This window comes from Pongo abelii, chromosome 22, assembly GCF_028885655.2.
Source record: "Pongo abelii isolate AG06213 chromosome 22, NHGRI_mPonAbe1-v2.0_pri, whole genome shotgun sequence".
NCBI classification, from domain to species: domain Eukaryota; kingdom Metazoa; phylum Chordata; class Mammalia; order Primates; family Hominidae; genus Pongo; species Pongo abelii.
The window spans coordinates 36,128,645-36,155,622 of NC_072007.2; the positions used below are offsets into that span (position 1 = coordinate 36,128,645).

General features: G+C 39.0%; 1 protein-coding gene across 6 annotated transcripts in view; it reads right to left on the reverse strand.

The window, feature by feature from the left end:
* APP (amyloid beta precursor protein) overlaps window positions 1-26,978 on the reverse strand; it is a 282,485-nt gene that overhangs the window by 90,309 nt on the left and 165,198 nt on the right. For 2 of the 6 annotated variants that reach the window (XM_024239221.3, XM_024239220.3), the window contains exons 7-9: window positions 23,480-23,647; window positions 20,812-20,868; window positions 5,778-5,911 (exon numbers count right to left, since the gene is read on the reverse strand). In XM_024239221.3, the coding sequence (XP_024094989.1) occupies window positions 5,778-5,911; window positions 20,812-20,868; window positions 23,480-23,647 (359 nt within the window). 6 annotated transcript variants of the gene reach the window in all.

Here is a 26,978-nt window from a genome sequence, read left to right on the forward strand (position 1 = left end):
AAACATGTAATATTCTGAATGCAGCAAAAATGTATTTTTTTTTTACAAGTAGCACTAATTGAGTAACCAACTGCTATGGTTTGAATGTATCCTCTAAAAAGCATGTGTTGGAAACTTAATCCCCAATGCAACAATGTTGAGGGGTAAGTCCTGTAAGAGGTGATTCAGTCTCTGTCCTCATGAGTAAATTAGTATCACTATCGGGGGAGTGGGTTTGTTATTGTGAGAAGTGGGTTGTTATAAAACAACCAAGTGAGTTTTGCCCTCCTCTTGCCCTTCTTCCTTCCACCATTTATGATACAGCATGAAAGTCCTCAACAGATGCCAGCACCACCCTCTAGGACTTCCCCACCTGCAGAACTGAGAGCCAAATTTTAAACTTCTTTTTCTTTACAGATTATCCAGGCTGGGGTATTCTATTATAGCAACACAAACTGACTAAGATATCAGATGAATGTGTTTTGTGGGAAATCAGTGCTTCCTGCTCTCAACTTTGATGTTCACCTGGATTTCCCTGAGAGAAGTTCACTCATTAACCTGATACAAAAAGTAAAAGTCTGCACCTCTGTATGTTGTTCAAAGAAAATATTAACTTCCTACCACCTACAGCTGCATTTTCAAGTGTATGACAAGTAGAATTTGTTTGAAGTGCAACTCATAACTGAACTAGGTAAAATGAAGAAAGATCAAGGAAACAAAATATTGGTTTGGTGCCAGATGTGTACTTGCATACACTGTGTACTCCCAAAGCATGAGAAAACTTGATTACTGTATTATAAGAGCTTATTTTTTGTAGGTATTTAGCCTTAAGGAATAGACTCTTCTAACATACTTCAAGATGGGAAAGAAAAAGAGGCTTGGAATAAATAACTATAGATAGAAGACTTCTATGAGACAATACCATATCAAATCATCATGTGGGTTCCTAATTACAGATTTTATTGTCCATTGGCATTCATTCTTTGTATATGATAGGCAATTAGCTTCTTCTTGTTGTTTTTGTAAAACCATGGAGAAAACAAGATGGAATAAATATTCCATTACACTTGAAAAGCATATCAAAAATAATCTCAAGGTTCACAGCAAAATTGGGACAAATGCCCTACTGCAATGAACAAGAATAGAACATGGAAGAAAAGAAACATATTGTCCCATCTGCTTTGGTGCTTCTACCAAGTTAATAAAGGGAACCTGTGGGCAAGGGGGAAATGGAAGACCATCTTTGCTTTATAGATGAGATAAGCCTTGCAATATAAATATTTCAATTTCCTGCTTTGGGAATGTTCACAGTGGTGGTACTCTACCAACAATTCTTCAAGCAAGGAATCTCAAAATTAGTTTGAGACAGAAGTTCAATGTTCCACTGCAATGTGAAAACTGATTTCCCATATTACATTTACATTTTTTCCATTTTACCTTGTACACTCAGAAACTGGACTTTAAGCTGGGGGAATCCATGAAATAATTAAAGAGATTTATTTAGCTAATGAGTTGCAAATAAGCATTACTATAGAAATTAACTCAATTTTGATTTTCAGAACAATTTAACAATATCTTATACCCCCACAAATAAATAAATCACCTACACCATCCCACTAAGACTCTACTGCAAATGAATACACTATATGTAGGCTGACCATCTCCCTATGAACAGTGAATTTCACTGTGGGACTGATAACAAATAGCATTACCGCTGACCCTGTATTAAGTGCTTTACAAAATCTATCTAATTTAATTGATTCCTCACAACAGCTTGTGAGATTAGCCAGGGTCATCCCATTTTATGAACCAGGTTAAGGTACCAGCTCAAGGCTATGCAGGTAAAAAAGGGAGAGGGAAGAATATAAACCAAGATCTCTGTGGCTCTAAAGATCATGTTTTTGTACCCTATGGTACCCAATTTTTCATTATAAAATAAAAAATTCATTAGGTGAGCTAAGTTTATTTATATTTAGTGACAGGAGAAAGTGGCGCTCTTAAAATGTTGCTGCTTATCCTAAAAATAAAAACCTAGGCCAGGCACAGTAGCTCATGCCTATAATCCCAGTACTTTGGGAGGCCGAGGCGGGCGGATCACAAGGTCAGGAGATCGAGACCATCCTGGCCAACATGGTGAAACCCTGTCTCTACTAAAAATACAAAAATTAGCTGGGCATGGTGGCACGTGCCTGTAATCCCAGTTACTGGGGAGGCTGAGGCAGGAGAATCGCTTGAACCAGGGAGTCGGAGGTTGCAGTGAAGTCTAGATTGCACCACTGCACTCCAGCTGGGCGACAGAGCAAGACTCCATCTCAAAAAAAAAAAGAAAAGAAATAAAAACCTATGAGTTGGGTCAGCTTTCAATTTGAAGGACTTCATTTTAAGCATATACTAAAAGTAGTAAGTTTATAAGTAATAAAAGTGCTCACACATGGTTCAGCTGTTGATTTCTATTGACTAGATGCTAGTCACGACATATAGCAACAAAAATCTACAGGTTTAGCAACAAAAATCTACACGTTTAGAGTTATACTCCACAATGGCAACAACAAACCAAAATATGAAAAATTCCAAAATCCTCTGTATTTATAAGAAAACATATAACAAAAACTACAATAAAACTTAATTTTAAAAAACTGCACAATTTTTAAAATTTTAAATTCTCAGGACCTGGCCCTTGCAGTGGCTCTATAGATTCTTATAAAGCAATTTTCCACTGCAGGCACAAATGTATCAATTTCATTTGGATTTACGACTCTTCAAAGACTTGGCTGTTTCATGCAGAGAAAATGACTACTACTAAGTAGAGATTTAAGAGGCAGGCAAGTTTAAAGTTGAAAAGTCCCTAGATTTCAGCACCACAGGTTATGAAGATACATATTGATTTCAGGTGTCTCACATTCCTATGACCACTGGAATCTAGTAGACAACATTCTCTGCTCTGGGACAACATCTCTTAGGTTATATCAGATACATCTGATGACTAAAAGATGAACAAAATCTACCAAACTTGGTCATCAGATGTATCTGATGACTAAAAGATGAACAAAATCTACCAAAATCATGAACTAAGTCACAAGTTAAAGAGATGTGCTAAAAGAAAAGTTAAATTATTATTTTAACGAAGACCTGTCACATCTAAAACTAACAGAGAATTTGAAATAAGTTTTCTTAATAAGATCAAAAATGAACAAGATATACTAGGAGAAAAAAATCCAGGATTAAAAAAACATAAAATTAAAAAAAAAAATGACTAAGTGGGTCCAAGAATGAAATGCAAGGTTAGCAAGACTTACATGAACTTAGAGGTACTACAAGGATTTTACTATCCAGCTGGAAAGATAACGCAGGTGTGTCCAGAAATCACTAATAAAACCAGGGAGCAAATATTTAGAATTAAATGAAAGGTAAGAGCAATGACTGCCTGTCTCATTCTGAGTATGATGTGGGGTGTAAGGAATGGGTGAGATGCGTCAGCGTGAAGAAGAGCGGGAGGGCATTTCCAGAAGAAGTCAATGCCGAGGGCAAAGGGAAGCCCAAGATGAGATGAGCAGATGACGAGCAGAGTGGCCTGATCAGAACAGCAGTTTAATGCTGTACAGAAGGCGAGGGTAGCAGTTGAGAAGGAGGAGGTGGTAGGAAGACCAGAGTCAGGGTACAGCGGTAGGCGCTGAAAATGACAAGCTGAGCTTTCGGTGTTTATTCTTGTCATTGTTCTTTTTTTACAACTTCATGTGCCCAGAAGTGGATTTGTGAGGGCACAGGAAGCCTCTGAAAGCTTCATAAAGAAGGGAGATAGGGTGTAAATTCAAAAGAGGACATTTCAGTGGCAATAAGTATGATTCACAGTCCTCCAATGCTTTCTGAACAGTGCCTGTGTCTTTCCTAATGAAAAATCTGATTTTTTGGGCATCAGGTGAAAACTCACCAAATTCCCTGTGGCTAGCTTTCTAGTTCAATTTGCTGTTAGGTTTTCATCATGGGCAACCACTAGAACTGCACATTATATTCCAGAGCTGAAAGTGTTGTGATTATAAGGCTTTTTTCCTCTTTATGTTATTATACCAAAGTAGATCCAAGTATTGTTATTCATCTTAAGGCAAAACAAACAAACAAAAAACAAAACAAACAAACTAAAAACAGTACCTGTGTTGTACCTTTCTAGATACATTATTAGTTTTATGTTTTCGAGTGTAGGTTTTCTTATTATTCAGGTGAGGCCAAGAGGTCAGGAGATGATTATCACGGAAAAGACAGTCTGTTACTCACAGCTCCCAAGAAGCCGGTACATGCCACCACATGCAGGATCATACGGGATGCACCAGGGTTGGTCAGGAGGGGAAAACACGAGCAAGAGCCTTTTATTGTGGTTTTCATGGAAAGAAGGAGTGAAGCAGGGTAGGAAGGTTTAGGACTGATTAGTTCAAATAATGGTGATGGGGCATGAGGTTGTCCCTAGTGGTCTGGTACCTGGCCCTGGGGTGATTAGAGCAGGTGAATAGTGGCCCAGAGTATAAGAAGGTGGTTGGGAGTTAGGAGCTTTTGACTGATTGGTTTGCATGGGAAAGGCATGCTCAGAGGCTATTCATTTGGCCCTGGGAGGGAGGAATCTTCCTGGGGTCAGCAGGGACCCAGATCAGAAACTACAGGAAAGATTAATTGTCTACTAAAGACTGACTATGATCTTAGAAAATATGCAGCAGTCTAATTCATAAATTGCATTTAATGTCTCTCAAGAGATTAAGTATCTGTGCTAAGTATGACAAAAATTTCTCCTATCTTCTGATATTTGCCACAGAATATTAACACTAAAAATGAATGGCTTACTTTAACCTCAGATCTTTATTCATTCACTTATACGTCCCACTTTTTTTTTTTTTCCCACATTCACTCCTAGGTTTGTAGACTACAAATCAGAAAAGTGACTAGAAAATAATATGTCCATATTTGTTGACTGAATGAATGAATGAATGAGGAATCTGAGAAAGGGCTAAAATTCTCCACATTATCAAACTCCAATACAACATCCAGTGCCTGGTAGCAGACATAGCTTAAATTGTAGTTGATAGTATATATGGATTAGCCATGTTTTAGACACAAGTTATTTTTTAATTTGCTTAATTAAGGATCTGCTAAAAAAAAAAAAACAAAGCAAACCAAACCAGGTTTTTTTTTTTTTTTTTTTTTCCAGCAAAGTATAATGAAAGGAGTTCTGTACTAGAAGCAAGAAAGGCCTGGATTCTAAATGTTGTCTCTGGCTCACTGATTTTGCTTTGTGCTAAAATGGGAAGCCACTCTCTCGAACCTCTATTCCATTATGTATCACTTAGGAGACTAGATGAAATAATCACTATGGTTCAGCTCAGTTTTAAGTCTCTATGATTTTACAGACTGTAAACAATGGTAGGTTCACAATTATAACAGTCTGGGATTTAATACAAAACCTCACCTTTACTAAAAAGCATTTTGATGGATTTTAATTTACAACATGTTGATTACAGGTACTACATATACACAGAATAATAATGCCAAGTACCTTTCCTCACCAGAGAGAATGTTATAGACATCATTTAACTTGTGCTTACAAAATCCAACTATACCTGGATCCCTCCTAGGTAGCATGTTCACGGAGGATGCAAAAAACCCACAAACTGTGCCCATACAGTAAACATTTAAAATTAGAACTTTGCATCTTTAAATATCTTGATAAAGCCAGCAGGCCCGTGGGGAGACTGAGGCAGAGGCAAGCTCAGGTTTCCCGATATCGTAGGGCTGAATGATGGAAGAGCCAGACTCACCTGGGACATTCTCTCTCGGTGCTTGGCCTCAAGCCTCTCTTTGGCTTTCTGGAAATGGGCGTGTTCATTCTCATCCCCAGGTGTCTCGAGATACTTGTCAACGGCATCAGGGGTACTGGCTGCTGTTGTAGGAACTATAAAGTAGAAGAGAAGGAGGTTTGAGAAAAAAAAAAACCAACAACAACAGAATATCTACTTGTTTAATAGAAAGCCGTATTTTCAGTTATTTCTCAGAACAGAGAATTTAGTAAAGCAGCGCATACAAGATGTTAATGCTGTTTAAGAGAACACCATGAGACACTGTGCAGCACAGTAAGGATGTGTTTCACCACTCCCAAGTACAGAATGAAGGAAAAATCTTTAAAATGGTCCATTTTGCAATTATAGCATTAGAGTTCTTTACGAAACAACCATGCAAACAGCAAAAACAGTTGGTGCTGAATAGATGTTTTTCCAAATCCCCATGCTTTCCTAAATTAATATTTTGCAATTTTGAAAGTAAATGATGATATCATCAATATCATACACTAAGACTCCTGCAGAAACCAAAGATATCTGTAATTAGCCTGTTGTAGAATAACAGCACCCCAGAGAAAAGGTAAATTGTATGATGTATTTTAGATAACTGAATTACAAAGACAACCTTCATGAGACAGTATGAGAAACACTACAAAAAAAATATAAACATCAATAAACACATTTTTGAATCACAAAAGGACCTTTCTGCCTTCACAAATTTGACAATAGTCAATGAATTCATTATGCTAGTTGTCAAAAAGAAAGTGATCTCTATTTTGAATTCAACTAACACTGCTAAGCAATATTTGAATTGCAACATATACTGCTATATTATGTGAAAACATAAATACCCATAAAATTCAAGAGTACACTATAAAACAAAAATGTCTTAATTTATGAGCCAAGTGAATATAATACCTATACAAGCAATTTTCCAAAAGATTAGTGAGACTTCAGAGTATTTATGAGCTTAAAAGCAAAAAGAAAAAAGGAGTTTGACTTAAGAAGCAGCATATTTAACATAAAAAACAAAATGAGATGTTTTCACTATCTTTTTAGGTCAAATCAATTGTTTCATTTAAAAGGTTATTCAAATATCACCAATGTTCCAAGTATTCCTATAGAATTATTAATACTTGTATATTACATTTGGGATACAATATCTCAAAGAGGACCTGAATGAGAAGAATTGATAGCTAAGTCATTTTGAAACTAAACTTGAAGTTAAATACGTTTTCTACATCCTTCAAGAAAATGACTGGAATCTTAATCCAAAGTCTTCAAAGATATTAACTAAAACCGGAAGGCTGTTTAATAATTAAACAGTATCTTTCATTTTAAAGAGAAACATTTGTTTTGATTTTTCCCCTCCACTTCAATCCTGATTAATAATCATTTTTCAAAAAATAAAAGCAGTTGAATGTCTATCCAGATGTTGCTTTCAAGTGGAAGGAAGGAGGCAGGGCATATTCCTGGTGCCTTTACACAGCTGCCCCTATCTTCTCTGTAGCAAATGAGGGAGTGGTGTTCCTTCTTACATTGGCAGCAACAGGGGGAAGGAAGGAAGGAAAGAGCCATGTGGGGATTTGTAATTAAGCACATTTGGATTTGAATCCCATTTCTTTTTCAGATCAGCTGCGACCTGGGGCAGGAAACGTAGGCACTCCATGTTCCAATTTCTTTATCAAGTGGTGATAACATGCCGCAGGACATGATAGGAGAGCTGGGAAAATGAGATACCATACCACATGTAAGTCATCCGGCAGAGAGGGTGACACACAGCAGAGCTCATACATGTTAGCGGCCTTCCCTCCTCCTCTGCTTAATACATCCTGTTCAAATCTCAGAGCTAATGCTAACCATGGGAAAGTTCTGCTACTTTTATTCAAAGCCACTGAAAATGTTTTGGTAGAAGAGAGCAATAATAAAGAAAAAAAAGAAAAGGACGAATTTTAAAATTTCTAAAATTGAGAAAAAGAAACAAAAGAAAATATAAACATTTATTAACAAAAAATAAAATAGAACCGCCGAAAATGAGTTACAGGATCACAAAGTGCAACCTACAGGAAAAGCAATATGTATTTTTCAAAAAATGTTAGGTGTAGCCCACATAAAAAAGGCCGAAAGTATCAAAAATAAGTAAATTGTTAATTTGTAAGATTGAAACAATAATTTTGAATATTAAGTCCTTTTCGAAAAAAAGGTAAATGTGTTTCTCCATAGCTTCAAGCAAACCAATATGCAAGTATTTTTAACTTAATCATTAAGTTGATGATTCCCAACTTGAAATGAACATGGTATTTAGCATTTAAAATGTGCTTCCCCGGCTTTAGTCATCTTCTCATCTTAACTGGTAGAGCTCAAATGAGAACAAGTTAAAGTAAAAGCAGAAAATAAAACAATAACATTCTTTTGCACAGTCTAATGTGGCAGAATGACATGTTGAGGCAAACCATATTTTATCTTCGAAACAAATGAAAATGCGTAAATATTTGGGGTTATATTTGCTGATGAAGATAGTCATCTGGCTATAACTGTTATAACCACAACATAAGCACCCCTTTGGAAAACTGGAATCATAAAACTTACTATATAAGAAGGAAGTTTTTTTAGCTCCTGTGGTTTGCAAACACTGTCTACTGTATAAAGGAAAGAAGATAAACACTATAATCTGAATCACTATAATCACATTGGCCTAAGTAGCAATGCACTTAGCAATATAATGAGAATAACCATGGAACATGAATGTGAGGTATGTTTAATAGGACTGAGGATATTAAAAATGATAAAAACCTTTTTAGGCACGTGGAAATGAATATGAATACTATATTACCAATTTAATCCACTGAATCCAGAAATATTTCTGTGGTAATTAATTTTCTGTGCCAACTTGATTGGGCCACAACGTGCCCAGATTAAACATTGTTTCTGAGTGTCTTTGTGAGGGTGCTTCTGGATGAGATTAGCATCGGAACTGGTGCACTCAGTAAAGTAAATCATCCTCCTCAACGTGGGCAGGCATCACCCAATCTGCTGAGGGTCTGAAAACAAAAGGGCAGAGGATGGAGCAGTTCACCCTTTTTATTTCCTGGCTGCCTGAGCCGGGATATTGGTCTTCTCTTGTCCCTGGACTGAAATTTACACCATTGTCTTCCCTGGTTCTCAGCCTTTAGATTCGGACTAAATCATACCAGCAGATCTCCTGGGACTCCAACTTGCAGACAACAGACTGTGGGACTTAGCCTCCATAATTGTTGTGTGAGTCAATTCTGCATAATCAATCTCGTCCTATACATATATATCCTATTGCTCCTGTTTCTCTGGAGAACCCTGAGCAATACAATTTCTCTTCAAGTAAATCTTTGTTAACGGTCCCAGTTATTTCCCATAGTTGAGGAAGCTGTATCTCTTTTCATCTTTAACTCAAATTTTTCAGCCATTCATACAAACCCCCCATCTCAATTAGTGTGAGTGAAATTATCCTATATTCATACCAACCAGCAAGCCAGATTACTGTCGAGTCAAGCAGAGAAGGATAGCATAAGCTGATATTGTTAAATGAATTTAGTAGTTCATTACTACTGCTCTGCAGCTGGTGAGGATCCCGGAAGGAGAGCAATTTTAAGGTGGAGTATGTCCAGAGAGCTCAACTTCTATTTCGTGAATATCCTTATATCCTAAAGAGATTAAATTCATAGGACTGACTACCATTTTGTGATTACGTCCACAGAAGGCCAGAGACACATGTGCCCTATGTCCTCACCCATCAAGGTACTTCCTTTTGGGAAGGGAGTGGGGCTCAAGGAATGTCAGGATATGTCACAGGATACAGAGGGAACAGGAAGCTGTATATCAGCAGGTCACTTGATGTATTTAAGGTACTTAAAACACAGGTTACTGTAACCACATAGAAAGTGGAAACAAACTGGCTTTAGTAGGGTTTATTTCTGTTTTGCGTTTTAAACTACCATAAAGCAGTTTATCCTGCTTACAGACCTCTGAGATTCCACGGAACCTCTGATAAAGGCTAGGATTTCGGCCGGGTGCGGTGGCTCACGCCTGCAATCCCAGCACTTTGGGAGGCCGAGGTGGGCGGATCACCTGAGGTTGGAACTTTGAGACCAGCCTGATCAACGTGGAGAAAACCTGTCTCTACTAAAATAAAATAAAATAAAAAAATTAGCTGGGTGTGGTGGCCCATGCCTGTAATCCCAGCTACTTGGGAGGCTGAGGCAGAGAACTGCTTGAACCTGGGAGGCGGAGGTTGTGGTGAGCCAAGATCACGCCAATGCACACCAGCCTGGGCTACAAGAGCGAAACTCCGTCTCAAACGAACAAACAAACAAACAAATAAATAAATAAAGGCTAGGATTTCCATGTTGGCACTCCGTCTCAAATAAATAAATAAATAAATAAATAAATAAATAAAGGCTAGGATTTCCATGTTGGCCAAATGATAACAGCCTCTGTTCATCAGAGCCCACCATGCTAGGCATGTTCTATGTGTTCTCGTTTAATACATGGGAAGAAAAAATTTCCCTATTTTATTGCGTAGAGGCAAAACACTATCATTTAACATACTCATTCGCATCCCTAAACACACACAAATAAAGTCTCTTAAGATTGGGTAAGCCATAAAAAGGCTGTAAAGCTAATTTTTAGAGTAGTAAAGGGCTAATCCATCCACATGCTGGGGCACTGGAAAGGGTTTTTGTTGTTTTGTTTTGTTAATGAGCAGCACAACTTGGCAAAACCACCATATGCTTTGTTATGATGTCCGCTGGCTTGTTTTCTATGAAACAGCTGTTCTTGCCCCGAACACTATCTGGCAAATACCTTCAGCAGAAGTTGGGTCATAAAGCAGGGATCAAGTGGAAGAGCCCACGGAGCTGGAATATGGAGGACGTTCCATATTGGGCCCCTCCTCCAGCCTGCTCACTCACGTCTTCTGCAAGCAAGCTGGCTAGGTATGTTCCCCCTTCCACAGAAAACTAGACTTAAAACGAGACAAAACACAGGGTTCAATATCCTTAGCTCTAGGTTTTGACCTCTAGATGCCTAGTCATTAGCAGCAATACCAACATCACATGCACAAGCTTTTAACTTTTTAAATGACCTTTGTATTTATTTTATTTTAGTCTCCTAACAGAACCTTGTGGGGCATGGTAGCTACACAGGCTATTACCTCCCTTCCTTTTAATAGTGATCACGTGTATCTAAACACTCATAACAAATGAAAAAAATATAACAGAAAAGCAGTTCTAATTCCTAGTACATCACTGCTTCAAGGTGAATATTTGCTTCCAAATATACAGTGGCATTCTGGACGACTAACGCCTTCTACATAAGCCACATCCTTATTCTTTGCCACCCTGGGAAGCCACAGGTATCAAAGCAGCTGAGACAGCAGCTCTGACATGGACAAACTATCCTGCCTTTAGTGCACCTGTTCATTCTTTTATTCCTCCAGCCCGCCAACATTACAGCCCTTATTATATGTGAGGCACATGGGAGAAACCAATGAGAAAAACATGAAGACCCTGGTCCTGGTGGAATTATATTCTAGGGAAAGAAACAATTACCACAAGAATTTTTTAAAAGCTAGTAAGTCATATTGTTAATATGTGATTTGTATTATGGAGAAAAAGAGGAAAAAGAAAAATAGAGCAGAGTTCCGAAGGATCGGGAGAGCTGAGGGGAGAGGGGAAAGGTAGACCGCAGTAAGTGAGCAACCAGGCAGAGTCTTAAGTGAGGAGGTGACATTCAGATCTTCCCAGGTGGCTGCCGGAAGAACATGGCAGGCAGATGACAAAACTAGCACGGAAGCCCTAAGAGTTGAGGCCGGCTGGCAAATTCCATGAGACCCGCATGGCCAGAGCTGAAGAAGCAAGAGAGGAAGTAATGGGAGAGGCAGGGAAGAAATGGGGGACATCATGTACAGCTTTGAAGCCACAGTAAGGATTCTGAGGGACCGGCGTGGGCTGTTTGAGGGGGAGTATATGTGATGGGGCATTTTGTTGAAGGATCACTCTGGCTGCTATGGGACAAAAGTAGAAGGAAGATCTTTTAAGAGGAGAAGACAGGCTGGGTGCAGTGGCTCACGCCTGTAATCCCAGGACTTTGGGAGGCTGAGGCGGGCAGATCACCTGAGGTCAGGAGTTTGAGACCAGCCTGACCAACATGGAGAAACTCTGTCTCTACTAAAAATACTAAAATGAGCTGGGCGTGGTGGCGGGCGCCTGTAATCCCAGCTACTCGGGAGGCTGAGGCAGGAGAATTGCTTGAACTCGGGAGGCGGAGGTTGTGGTGAGCCAAGATTGTGCCATTGCACCCCAGCCTGGGTGATAACAGCGAAACTGTCTCAAAAAAAAAAAAAAAAAAAAAGGAGAAGACAAAGATGAAGGTGGCTTGGACCAGGGTGGCTGTCACAGGAGGTTGTTGCCCTCAGCCCCCTTCCCACACGAGAAGGGTCAGATTCCCTTCTTTCTCTCACACCAAAATGCCATTACCTCAGGGAACTGAATATGAAAATGGGAGAAACTGTTTTCACATGTGCATGAGGGCTCATTTCAATTTTAATACTGATACACGCATGCTTGTCACAATACTGCCACTTCACATTGTAATCTATTCTCAATACCTGCCAGAGCTCTGTTTTCTGGGGTGAAGTAAAATGGCAGGTTAGCTTTCAGTTTATTCATGAATGCTGATGCCGCACCCAACGTTCCTGTCACAAAATGCTCCTCCATCACTGGGGCCAAGAAACCAATGAAACATTTTCCATACCTGTGTTTCCTCTGAGAAAATTATCATTTGAAGGGAAGTTACTTCAAAATAGGGTGAAACCTGCTAACATCTTCAGGATGAGGCAGAAATCACTCTCCTAGCCTATCTGAAGACTCCTTAGAGGATAATCCATTAAGTTGAACTGTACATGCACTGATTTCCCTCATTTTAGTTCTGATTTTGTCATCATTGCGGAGTACTCCATTTCATATTCATACTAATGTGGTACTTCACATTCATATAAGAATGTGGGGTCAAAATTAAAGACACTGTGAAAGATTGCCCCTATCATTTTGATATTCATTTGTTTCCTCAGGCTCTGGGGTGACACACAATTTTACAGTCACAATGGACTCAGGACACAAAAGAAGAAATAACCCACCTTCAAACAGCAATGACCGTGGCCATCTCCAACAGGCCAGAAGGCTGAATGTTTCCCTAAACAAAGGCTTATGAATGGCATTCAGTCAATATATCAATATTAGATTCTAACAAGAAAATTGGGTTAGTCTCATCAGCAGAAAAGCAATTTATCTCTATAGCCTTGATAACAGAAGATTAAAACAAATTAAGACCTATATAAATCACTGCCTTATCATTGAAAATGCTATTTGATACAGACCTAGCAATGTTGTCATTTGAGATGGCTAGAATTTAGGAGAGAAGACAAGGAGGATCATTTATACATGGGTGAAATATAAACCTGTTAGCGTTCATGTGAAAATTTAATCTTGAAACATGGCAGAGCTTTCTGAGTGCCACCCCAACTTAAAAAAAAAGTGTCTCTCCATTTTCCTAATTTCAAAATAGTTAAAACTCCTAACACATTCTAAATTCAAATATTTATCCTACCCATTAAGTCCAAGATAGAGGAGCCATTTATGACAAGAAAATACAGTTCGTGATCCTCCGGTGTAATACCAGACTCTCTTAAAAACAAAATAACAACAACAAGAAGAAAAAACAAAGGCATTCTCCCCCTAATATGCCCTTGTATTACAATTTTATAGTCAGTGCAATCATAGTTGGTGGAGAACACTATCAATGCATCGCATGGACATAAGGTAATAAAAATGTAATCTATGATGTGTTGACTCTAGTCAAGCTACATTTCTTTTTTATGTCCATGGACACATACTGACATGGGAATTTTTTCAAATATATGAACTGAATGTGAAAGAATGAATGCTGGCATTATTTTTTATTAACATCTATTCTCTATTCAGCACAACATACTAACACTTAAAAGCAACCTCGTCTGAATCTAAAAAATATATGTGAAGCAATAGCAATAATAACTGGCGTTCAGAATGGGTTAACCTTAGGTTATTGTTTTTTGTCAATTTGTCAGAAGCTATTCTTGACTTCATTAATGGAGGCACATAAAGCAATAACCTGTCATAGCTGCTCAACACTCAATAGATGAGTTCGAAAAGTCAAAATCTTCAGTATCGTCCACTTTCATATAAACTGTAGCAGTAAAAGGAGATGGAACTGTTAACCTCTATGGAGGTCTTAAGGATAAAGCTGATTTCATTTTACCCCAGCTTTCCAGAGCAATCTTCTCCTACGCTTGTATATTTTACTTTATATTGTTATTTAACTCTATGACATATCTGGGTCTAATCTCACTAATAAAATTATCAAGTTATTGAAAGCCAGTACTCAGATTCCTTTGCTGATGTCCCTCAAAATACCTGGCCTAGCACATCCTGGGCTCAAAAATAACTGCTGCACAGTTCACAACTGCAAAGATATGGAACCAACCTAAGTGCCCATCAACCAATGAGGGATAAAGAAAATGTGGTGTATATATACCATGGAATACTAGTAGGCCACAAAAATCACAAAATAAACGTCTTTCGCAGCAACTTGGATGGAGCTGGAGGCCATTATTCTAAGTGAAGTAATCAGAAATGGAAATACAATATGTACTCACTTATGAATTGGGAGCTAAGCTATGATTATGCAAAGGCATACAGAGTAGCATAATGGACACTGGAGACTCAGAATGAGGAAGACTGGGAAGGAGGAGGGGGATAAAAAAGTATGTATTGGGTACAATGTACACTACTCAGTTAAGGGGGACACTAAACTCTCAGACGTCACCACTATACACTTCATCCCCATAACCAAAAACCACTTGTATCCCCCCAAAGCTATTGGAAAAAAAAATTAAAATTAAAAAAAAAAAAAAAAAACCTGCTGTATTAAACCAAGGATCGGCTTGCTGGCTACCTTTTTTTTTTTTTTTTTTCCCCTTGAGATGAAGTCTCACTCTTGTCCCCCAGGCTGGAGTGTGATGGTGTGATCTCAGCTCACTGCAACCTCTGCCTCCCAGGTTCAAGTGATTCTCCTGCCTCAGCCTCCCGAGTAGCTGGGATTACAGGCGCGCGCCACCATGCCCAGCTAATTTTTGTATTTTTAGTAGAGATGGGGTTTCACCATGTTGGCCAGGCTGGTCTCGAACTCCTGACCTCAGGTGATCTGCCCGCCTCAGCTTCCCAAAGTGCTGGGATTACAGGTGTGAGCCACCGCACCCGGCTGCTGGCTACCTTTATAAAAGTAGTATTATTGGAACACAGCCTTGTCTATTTGTTTACTTATTGTCTATTGTTGCTTTCATGCTACCATTGCATAGTTAAGTAGTTATGACAAACCGCATGACCTACAAAGCCTAAAATATCTATAATCTGGCCTTGTATGAAAAATATTTGCCGACCGCTTTATTAAACGATCTACTTACCCTCTTTTGGCAAATAGCTAAACAACAGAGTAGTGACATAATGAGCATTCTTTTACCACAGATAGAACACCTCTAATCTGAGAATCCGAAATGCTCCAAACTCTGATAATTTTTGAGCACTGACACGACGTCATGGTGGCTGAGATAGCAACACCTTTGTTCTCTCACAGTGCAATGTACACAAACTTTATTTCATGAACAAAATTATCAAAAATACTGTATAAGGCCAAGTGTGGTGGCTCATGCCTGTAATCAAAGTACTTCGGGAGGCCGAAGCTGGTGGATCACTTCAGGTCAGGAGTTCATGTTGAAACCCTATCTCTACTAAAAAACACAAAAATTAGCTGTGTGTGGTGGCAGGCGCCTGTCATTCCAGCTACTTGGGAGGCTGAGGCAGGGGATCTCTTGAACCCAGGAGGCAGAGGTTGCAGTGAGCTGAGATCACGCCACTACACACCAGCCTGGGCAACAGAGCGAGACTCCATCTCAAAAAAAAAAAATTGTATAAAATTATCTTCAGACTTTTGTATAAGGTGTACATGAAACATAAATGAATTTCATGTTATTTCATCATGAATACATCAATATTCCAAAATCCAAAATCTGAAGCACTTCTGGTCCCATTTTTGAGAAGAGACACTTAACCTGTATTCAAAGTAAATGGTCTTTCTTTGCAAAAAATGCTGAGTTGCTAAGCAATCCAGTTCCTTTCAATTTTAGGGTCATCTCTAATTATTATGGCTTTAAGGAAAAAGTCATTCTTCCTATCTAAGCATTTCCAGATACCAAAGATTTAGCTTTTCACACTTGGTAATCTGATAGAATATACTGGCACTGATGTGACACGTAGTTTAATTCACCATCACATTTTTTAATGCTTTAAAATTGTTCTCCCTCCCTAGGTTGGCTGGGGAGCAAAGTGTAATCCCAGATTGCCCAATCTAATTTGGCAGTTTTAGTTCCAATGGTATTGCAGAATGTGCTAATGGGAACTAATATTTGCTACCGCACAGTGAAAAGAACAAGAATAGCGTGATTAAGAACAATAGTTCAAATTTGGACAAAGATTAAATGGCCTAGGCATTCAGACTTCTGTCTTATGGCTCCTGTCTTTACAACAACCCTGGGGTTAAGGTGGCATATTCCATTGAAAGGCTGCGTGGTGAGTTATCTACGATTTGCAAATTATGAGCTTCTGCGGCAACAAACTTGGAACTTGGGGATGGTTCTTGGGGATGGAACTTGGGGCCTGACTTGTTAAGTTCCAATTCTTTTCATATTCTCTGGAAGTGTACCAGTCTGTTTCATGTCATCTGGACCATTCTGATGTCCCTAGAAGTCAATCTTTTTCCCTCCCTCAATCCTGCATGGGGTCAGGCCTACACCTCTGTACAAACTCTAAGGCCATAAACATAATCCTAAAGTACAAATAACCTGTGTAGCAAGACTATAGGACATCTCTACAGGTGGTTGTGCTCCAGCATATCCTGGGATTCTAGGAAACTAAGATGAAACAGAGAGGAGAAAGGGGTGGTGCATAGGTGAACCATGGACTTCCAACTAAGGGGTTTGCTGGTTTCTTTTCTGCTGCCACAGTAGCTTACATTAGAGCAGGAAAACTACGAGACCTTCAATACCATAGTCAGGACAGCAACAGCAACTTCCACTTTACCTTGCAAATATTCAGAGCTTGGTCAATAGTCTAACAAATTCAATTTCAAACTTCTGTCGAGAATTGGAGGATACTGACATTCTAACATTTCAACATGCCCCCAAATTTGTGGACAGTACACCTGTTTACACCAGGAGAGTTCTATCTCTGAGTCAGATGTGGGGAAACTACTACTCTAGAACAGGATTCTCAACCAGAATGTGACCCCCCGGGCACATTTAGCAAAGTCTAGAGACATTTTTAGTTATCACAGCTGGAGTTGTGTTAATGGCGTTTAGTGGGTAGGGGTCAGGGGTGCTGCTAAACACCCTATATACATAGGACAGACTCCTAAAAATTAATTATTTGCATCAAAATGTCAATAGTGCTGAGGTTGAGAAACCTTGGTTTAGTTGTTTGTACATGTCAGCACAAATGAAGGAGCCAGAGATGGGTCACACTTTGGCCAGATCACATGGTGCAATCTGCTGAATAAAAATTGGCATGATGCTCTTTGAGAGATTAAATGCCATTAAGGAGTTTGTCTGTTTGCCTTCCGGGATGCAATCTGATGGAGACAACACTAGAAAAAATGGTCACACTCTCATATTTGAAATATAAATGAATCAACAAGTATTTATATAATAATTTCATTGTTTACAAATACTACATTTTGAAGATTAAATGTGAAAACTTTTTGCACTGTCCTAAACCCAAATGGGCAGGTGCAAAACCAATGTCAGAAATTAACTCAGCTCTCATAAGATTCTTTATCCCAAATGAGAAAGGGTTTTTTTTTTAATGATTTGAATTCCTATGTTCATGAATAAAATGAAAGCTCTCAGCCTTATCCCTTATATTTGTGGTTTAGATTTTTATTTACAATAACAACAATAAAATATGTCCCTAAAATTGCAATGCTCAAAATTGGTTTTTATGACAAAAGTTTGAAACCTAGCAATGCCTGATTTATGGCAAATTATTGTTTTTATAATGCAAACCATCATACATTTTCTCCCTAAGTGTAATCTTGTATCAGTTCAACTGAAGAGCTTTTTCTATCTCCTTTCACATTTGTTATTTGACTAGAAGCAGCTTAGACTGAGCAACCTGTAAAACCAACCACCTTTGTGCAGAAATATCATCCAATTGGCTCTAAATTGATGAAGGAGCAAAGTCAAGTCCAAGCTGCCCAGTCTAACAGGTTTGCTTACCTTCTAGCTCAGCTCCTTTTCTCTGAATTGAGTCTGCCATCTGCATTTGACCTCTAGATGACCATGACTTTTTCAAATCAAATGTGCAGTTTGCTATAAATAAGACCACATAGCTGCACAAGCTATAAATAACTAGAAATTATATGTTTTTTCTTTGTCTGCTTGTACTAGCACTGCAAAACCCTTCACTTGCTGTGATTGAATAGTCTCTGTAGGTAGACAAGAAAACATAGCTGCCCAAATCACTTCATCCTCCTAGAATGGAAAGGTGTCAGGATCCCAAATACACTGCAAGTAGATGGAGAAAATTACTGTGAAGGAGAAAATTACAAAAGAGACTTTCAGTATCTGTTCGGAACAGTGGATGATGAAAGTGGTAGTTACGTGTACAGCATGAAAATAAATTTATCAAACAATGATGCTTGTTTCCATCAGTTATTAAAAATGGAAAAATAGAATTCTTATAAATGCTAAAATGAAACAAGAGAAAAATAATCATTGTTTTGTAAAAGAATGGGAAAGACATTTAATTTACTGATGCGTGCTATATTCATGGCATTTAGGAAAAAATGTTAACATTCTTCATCCTCTTTTCACTGTTTTCTGTATTCTTAAAATGTGCTTCTGAATCACAAATGTGATTTTACCAACCGGCAAACAATGTCAGAACCAAATGCTTAGCCATTTGGTGTGGAATGCAGCCAAAATGTCATTTGGGTTTCAAGCCTGGTCCTGCCATGTTCGATGGCTTGGGACAAGTCACTAAGCTCTTGAAGCCTCATTTTTTCTCATATGTACAAAAGGAATGAGGAAAATGTCCACAAAGTGTTCTGAAGAAAAATAAATGATCTGTGAAAATGCTTGGTACAATGCAACTTAACATGCGTACCTATGTATTATCAACACTATAGTGGAATAGCTAGAGCTTTTTCCTAGTCTGTGTCAACCCACTTGCTGTACTTACACTGTTTTTAGAGAAAAATGCTTTTTTCACAACAGCAAAAGAAATGTGTATATTGCAGCAGTACTAAACCACATCCTTCAAAAGTTATACATAATGTGAATTATTCTGAATATTTTATGGAGGCCATTAAAAAACTTTATAGTTTAGGATGCAGTCTTTTTTAAAATACCTAATCCTTCATCTATAATTTATCATCTTTAAAAAAGATAACTGGCTTCATCAGTTTTGAGATGAGGGGTTTTGTTTTCGGGATAATGTACATAAATGCTGATTTTAATTATAAAATATCTAAGCTACAACTGAAATTGTGTCTCTTCTTCCAGCAATCATAAGCATAAATGGCATATATCATCTCTAACCTAACACTGGATAAATCTATTTCTGGATGGAATCCAAATTCAAATATGAGTACTAAAACCACATTTTAAAACTAAGCTAGTCTGATATTACAACTGAAATAAAAACAAAACATAAGACACTATAAAGCCTGCAGTGGCTGGACAATGCATTTCTTTATAGGAGGCTCTTTCTCTACTTCCTAGTCAGAAGCTGAGAACCTCTAACCTACCATTACGCCTTTTGGGAGAGAAGAAAGAGGGGTTCCTAATGTTTAAAAGTGACCCTTCATGTCTAAAGTTGAAACCGGGTCTTATAACACACATAATTGAAATCTGCGTGTACGAATTAGTCCATGTACTATAATACATGAATATTAAGTAATTTTTCTGAGGAAACAAGTTACTTATGTATTATAGTCTCTTCTTAAATCATGGTTTCTTGATATAACTGAGCACCCTATTTTAAAGATCTTTCTTTCTTCCTTTCTTTTCCTTCCAGTTTTAGTAATGAAATGCTAACCTTTGCTCTCTTTTTTCCCACCAGGCACTCCCTGCACAGCGCTTCCCTTATCTAATTATGCTTATAATTATTATTAAAATTATTAATGCTTGCTTAGAAGTTCCACTGACTGACTTAGGCATCTTCAGAATTCTCCCTCATCAGGAGATCACCTCAAGGCTGCAGTTAATTTACAACCCGATTGTGCCTGGGATGCGCCAGCCCACTTACCGAACTGGATAGTAACTCAAGTCTTTGGAACAAGTCCCGTATAGCAGCACCTCCTCACCCCTCCTTCATGCCCTGCATTCCAAGCTCCCCTTTTTAAGCCTTTGTTTTTTAATCCAAAATTTGAGATGGTTGCTTTAAGGCAGGAGCCTGGACCATTTCCCCACTGCTAGCTTTGCAAAGTAAAGTCACTTTCCTTCCACTGCACCTAGCCCTTGTTCTTCAGTTCTGCAAGCAGTGAGAGGCTGAGCCCGTTCTCAGTTACATTGATAGCTTTTAGGAAATAAAATAGTAATGGCAAATACAATACAATGATGTTGTCCATATAATATTCGATAAAACCAGACTAAATAAAAAGGAAATTGGTCAGAAATAGAAGAAACTTAGTCAATGATGTTCTTAGCCCGACATCTCAAGCTGTCTGGCAAAATCAGATGTAATTACAAGCAAGGTAATGGGAAGAAACATTTTACTAAGACAGGTGTTCAAGAAACACAAAACCATGCAAAGAAGGTGATGATGCTGGAGTTATGTGAACCAAGCAGCATCCTCCTCCCCTCTTCCCTTCCCTCAGGTGAATAACAACGTACGTTTAACAGGATCTCGGGCAAGAGGTTCCTGGGTAGTCTTGAGTAAACTTTGGGACACTATGGAAAAAATAAGAGAACATAACTAAAAACAAAAAGAGAAACATGGGAATGATGGCTGAAATGCACGAGTCCACTGACAAAAAAACCAACCTAACAAACAAAATCACTCACTTAGGTTTGGTCCCTCCAACAAAACCAAAATGAACATATTAACGTAAGATCTATTTTTGCAAGAAGTTAACATTTGAGAATGCTGGATATTTTGTCTCTGATAGTATATCCGAGTAACAACCGGTTTCCTAACAGAAGAGGATTTCTTGCTCCTTCTTTTGTGCCAAATATCCCCAATTCCCTTCGATGCATTTTTTCACAAAAACCCCATTTATTTCACTCATTCATAGGACAGCATCTGGCTCTCGGCTCTGGCTGTTTGCTGAGGCTTATACTCTCTCCTTATTCTTGTCCACCCATCTAACTGATCTTCAGCCTTTGCTTTCTTCATACATTATTCTGTCACCTATCCCCTCTAAAATCAGGCATAGCTAGCCTTATCTAATATATCTCTGTTGGGAGCATCGATCTTTTGCAAAACTCTCAGCAAAGTGTGTGCCACCCAGGACACCTGGACAGGTGCCCACTGCTCACTCCCAGCCCAAACTGATCAAAGGGAGAGAGTTTTCGGGGAAGGGATGGCAGCACTGGGGTAAGGTGGAGAGATAATTTGAATCTCTTGAAGCAAATTCATCACTGCTAATAATTAAAACCAAATAAGTCTCTTATTACCAAAAAATATACATGATATTTCAGAAAATGAATCCACCCAGGAAAAGGGAGAAAAATTTGCAAATCTGCCAGGAAACCTCTCCCAGCCGCTAAACCAGTCAGAATCACTGTAACAAAAGGCCTTTGTTCCAAAGGCTGCAGGCAACAGAATTCTCCATTGTGTTCGCAATACCTGACCTAATTGACTGCTTTGTTTGAAACTGAAGAAGGGAGTCATTTGAGCCAGAAGCTGCAATCATCCAATCAGAGCCAGAATAAAAAAAAAAAAAAAAAAAAAAGCCCTTGAGGTTACCAGTTCCTACACCTGTTCACACATGGGACTGAAGCAGTCATCTCATTCACTGGCAATGGCAGGAGACCAATAGGAGCTTTTCCATTAGATTCCTCTTAGATCCTGGGCTCCTTTACAGTGGGGGTATTAATGGTGCAGGTCCTTCTGTTGTTTTGCTTAATCCTACGATCTTGCTGGAAAACAATTTATATAATCCCTAGGAATCTCAGGCAGGAAATGTGGCTGCCACCCTTGCAACACAGCGGAGAATAGGCAGGAGTCTCTCAAAAAAGTAATGCACAGTTATTGAGTTTCATTTTTAGTTATCAAGCTGAGTTGAATAATTACTTCTTGAGTAGTTCATACTTGCTACTCATGAACAACAAACAAACAAATAATAAATAAATAAATAAATAAATAAGCACAATTGGGAATTTCACTTGGAAGTCTGTTAACGACATGGAAGTCTCACATCTGGTACTGGACCTCCTGAGAATTACCTCTTTGGGGAAAATTTCATCATGCACTTAAGTCATCATCACTTCATATTTTTATCCTCCAGAATTAAGAAAAGCTTAATGTTCAAGAGAAAGACTTTGAAAATTATGTTCCGGCCGGGCGCAGTGGCTCACGCCTGTAATCCCAGCACTTTGGGTGGCTGAGGCAGGTGGATCACTTGAGGTCAGGAGTTCGAGACCAGCCTGGTCAACATGGTGAAACCTTGTCTCTACCAAAAATACAAAAAATTAGCCGGGCCCAGTGGCATGTGCCTGTAATCCTAGCTGCTGGGCAGGCTGAGGCAGGAGAATCACTTGAACCCGGGAGGCGGAGGTTGCAGTGAGCCGAGATCGCGCCACTGCACTCCAGCCTGGGAGACAGAAAGAAACCCTGTCTTTAAAAAAAAAAAAAAAATTATGTTCCTCGAGCCTTATGTCATTGAAAGTTTCTCACGTTAAGTCAAAAGTTTTCTTCTACTTTCAAGAGAAGAAGCAGAAGTTTGACCTAGCAAATGTCTGTGTGCTGAGCTTAGTAGGGGGCAAGACGGGCACTTCTGCCCTCCGGCATTTGAGATGCATGAGCTCAATTCAATCACATTCCCTCATCAGCACAATAAAAGACATGTTATGAACCAACTTAAAGGTATTCATCACAGCCATACACCTTATCAATGCAACTCAAGCTGCATCAGCCAGGCTTCCAGTGGTAGATAGTATCTGCACAGGTAGTGCACATGCATAAACATGAACACACATGTACACAGACAAACACATAAGTATGCATTTGCAGAAACGGCTGGCTGCAGAAGACAAAACAGCCACTCCAGCTTTGTTTCAAAGAGAAGCACTCAGAAGTCCCTCTGGATTGCAAGACATATCTGCTACAGCTAGGAAGAGAACACATCCATGGCCATGCTTTATCAGGGAAAGACGGAGAGGTGTGCTCATGATTGAACATACTGCGGAGACTCTGAGCAATTAGAGAAGTGGACAGAAATGTGGTTAGTGGTAGCAACAGGCCCATTCCCAAGAACCAGGAAAATCAATCTGTTACAAAGAGCAGAGTCAGTGGCGAGAGAGACGAAAGGTGGCCAGGCTCGAAGAAGGGTCCACTTACTGACGCTGCCACACACGGCCATGCAGTACTCTTCTGTGTCAAAGTTGTTCCGGTTGCCGCCACATCCGCCGTAAAAGAATGGGGCACACTTCCCTTCAGTCACATCAAAGTACCAGCGGGAGATCATTGCTCGGCATGGCCCCGTCTCGGCTTGTTCAGAGCACACCTCTAATCAGAGGAGATGTGGGGAACCACATTTAGCATGAAAAGGCACTGTCTCTTTGTTCATGTATACACGTTTACTTCTTTTAATCCTCCCAGTGGCAACCTGGACTGGGTTTATTAGGCAGCATCTACCAAACATTTACTGAGGAATTTAACAGCCCACCAGGACTAGAGATTTACACCTCTCAGAGCATGCACTCTCATCTGGTTTAATGAGTGCAGGACCCGGGAGCAATAAAAGGATTCCGGCCAAAGGTGAAAAGATCATTTGGCTGCTTTTAGATGAGTATGAAATGACGGAAGGTGTCTGCACATCAAAACGATTCTCCATTATAAAAAATAAACTTCTCTTTTTAAGAAGTCAACTTTCATGTAAGGAAACTGCTTTGGTTATGAAGCGAAAGTTTAAGCCCTCACAAAACATGATTGCTTTCCTTAATAAATGATTGCCTTAACTCAAGTATAAAATTAATTGCATATATTTTGAATGTTTTCCAGTTTTGGAGGCTGTCTGTCCATTGACTTTATCTGGAAACATATGTCGTATCTGTAAATGTGACTTACACTCAATGACATTAACTCTAACTTAAGACCATTCATTTGTATATTAAAATATGTACTAATGTAAATGGTCTTAACTCTGATTTAATACCATTTTATTTGTATATTAAAATATGTATTAATATATATTATACATTAATAATTTAATTACATATGCATGAAGTACATCTATAACAATGTATTATTAATTCTGCTATTTAATTGATATTTATATATTAAAGATTAATATATAATTAATTATATATTATTAATCTGTAATATTAAAGATCTGTATTATTTGCATATATTTAATTATATACACATTAAGTACAACTATAACAATGTATTATTTAATTATGCTACTTAATTGATATTTATGTATTAAAAATCTGTATTATTTGTATATTTTGTATATTTACCTGACCCTTCGGCAGTAACGTTTCAAACAATAAAACATAGTCAACCAACTCTAACTTATTAATACACACCACGCACTGTTATACATTAAAACACATCTTACCTGTCAACATGTCTTGCCACCCTCCCCAAGATCAGTTTCACTCATCCCTGATTGCCTCAAAGTGAATCAGTGACCCATCCAATTACATGTACAAAGTCAATCCTGAGTAGAATTATAACTGTACCTCCCATGTATATCCCATTTTTATTGGAAGTGAAACAACAGCCCAATTCTCCCTCTGGGTTTGTGCCCTGCCCTTGCTAGGCTACTGCCTTAGCACACACAGATGTCTTCTTAGTTTTACTGACAGAGATAAAAACACCTTTCTAAAAGATGAAAGTCACACATCACGCAGTACTTCCAAATTAGTAATATTCAACAGATTGATTCTTTTTTTCTTTTTTTGAGACAGGGTCTTGCACTGTCGCCCAGTGGCACAATCTTGGCTCACTGCAACCTCCACCTCCTGAGTTCAAGTGATTCTTGTGCCTCAGCCTCTCAAGTAGCTGGGATTACCCATGTACCACCACGCCTGGCTAATTTTTTGGTATTTTTAATAGAGACGGGGTTTCACCAGGTCTTGAACTGGCCAGGCTGGTCTTGAACTCCTGGCTTCAAGTGATGCACCCACCTCAGCCTCCCTAAGTGCTGGGATTACAGGCATGAGCCACTGCCACTGGTCCTTCAACAGATTGATTCTAATTAGCCAATCAAAGACAAGGATCCACAATGTCTTCAATACAAATGGGGATTAACTATTGTTTTACTTCCCTATACACGTTGCTCTTTTAGTAGATGCAATAAAGTACTAGCAAAACCAGAGGTTGCTACCATCATGATGATGTCAACAGGAGGGACAGTCAGCACTAAGCCCAGAAGGTGTCAAACACGCCGCAGGAGAAATGCGCCATGCAACGGACACGAAGATGATGTGACTCTCTTCACGTGGTTTTCAGATGGAAAGGTGGCTACGAAAGCATCAACCTCATTATCATCCATCATTAAGGCCATCTCACTCAGTACTGCTGCTTTCAAAGTCCATGCTCCCAAAGCAAATTGGTTTCCTGTACACAATACTCTTGTAGAATGAAAACCAACCAACTTGTTGACATAAGTATCCCATCTACTTTGCAATTTTATTTATCTTCCAAAATTAAAGGACTGGCACCCTGATTTATTAAAAGTGAATTGGTTCTAGGGGCCATATCCCCTCTGAGTTACTGACAGAGCAGCTTCTGGACTGTGAAGCTCAAAGCCATGCCTAGATGTGAGGATCCCATCAACTGTAGCCAGCAGTGGTCTCTGCTCCCAGAGCTTATCTTCAGTTGTAACAAACATCTACAGCTTCACTTTGCTTTCCTTCTCTGTATCTCCTTCACCAATGTGTACACATTCATGTCACATGCTCTTTAATGTTTCTAAGACACAACAACACCCATTATTAATCTCTTACTCAGGCAGTGTTAATTCCAATAAGACTGCAGGGCAGCAGTGCCTACAGAGCCTGCACTGTGCTGGGAATTGGCACTGGGATTGCAAGCACTGTGGCCACTGCTACCAAGGGAGGCACAGAATCCCTTCACCCCACAGTCACAGGAGCACTGGCAACAAAATTCACCATGCCTTGGCAATTTATGCTGACCCTCACATTTTGGCATTAAAAAAAAGTATCATCTTAGAGTACCAAATATGTGTCTTCTTATAGACGTGTGCCACGGGCCTCGCAGTGAACATCACAGCTCTGCAGATGCACAAACCTTGTCTTTATGAGTCTATATATTAAATAAAAGTAGTAGAATTTTGGATGGGTGCAAGTCAAGTAATGGGATAAAAGAATGATGATCGAAGGAGATGATTCATGATAAATATGTGCCCGTATGTGCGACCTAGCAACAATTTCTTACTTATGATAAAGGCACAATCTCCCCAGTCCAGAACCTAAATGGCATTATATTAACATTTTCCTATACCACTAGTGAAACATAATGCTACATTCATTTTTTCATCTGCCTCATTCTATAACAGCTATGAAACCATTTGTTATAGCTAATTCGTAGAAGCCAGGCTAAATGAGCCCTAATCAACTAGAACAGGCATTCAGAACTCAAAATCCATTTACATGTTAATTAAGTAAATAGTATAAGCTACACGTTGAGCCTACAACTCTTGCTGGAGTCTCCAGCTGTAAGAGCCTTAACTCCTTCCTTTCATAAAGGCCAAGAAAAGAGTGAGTTAATCCCTATTTGGGGAGTGTTGGTTGCTTCTCCCAATCCTGTTAGGGGCAGTTGGCACTCTTGACTTTGAATGGCCCCCAAGAGTTTCACGGCCTTGGTG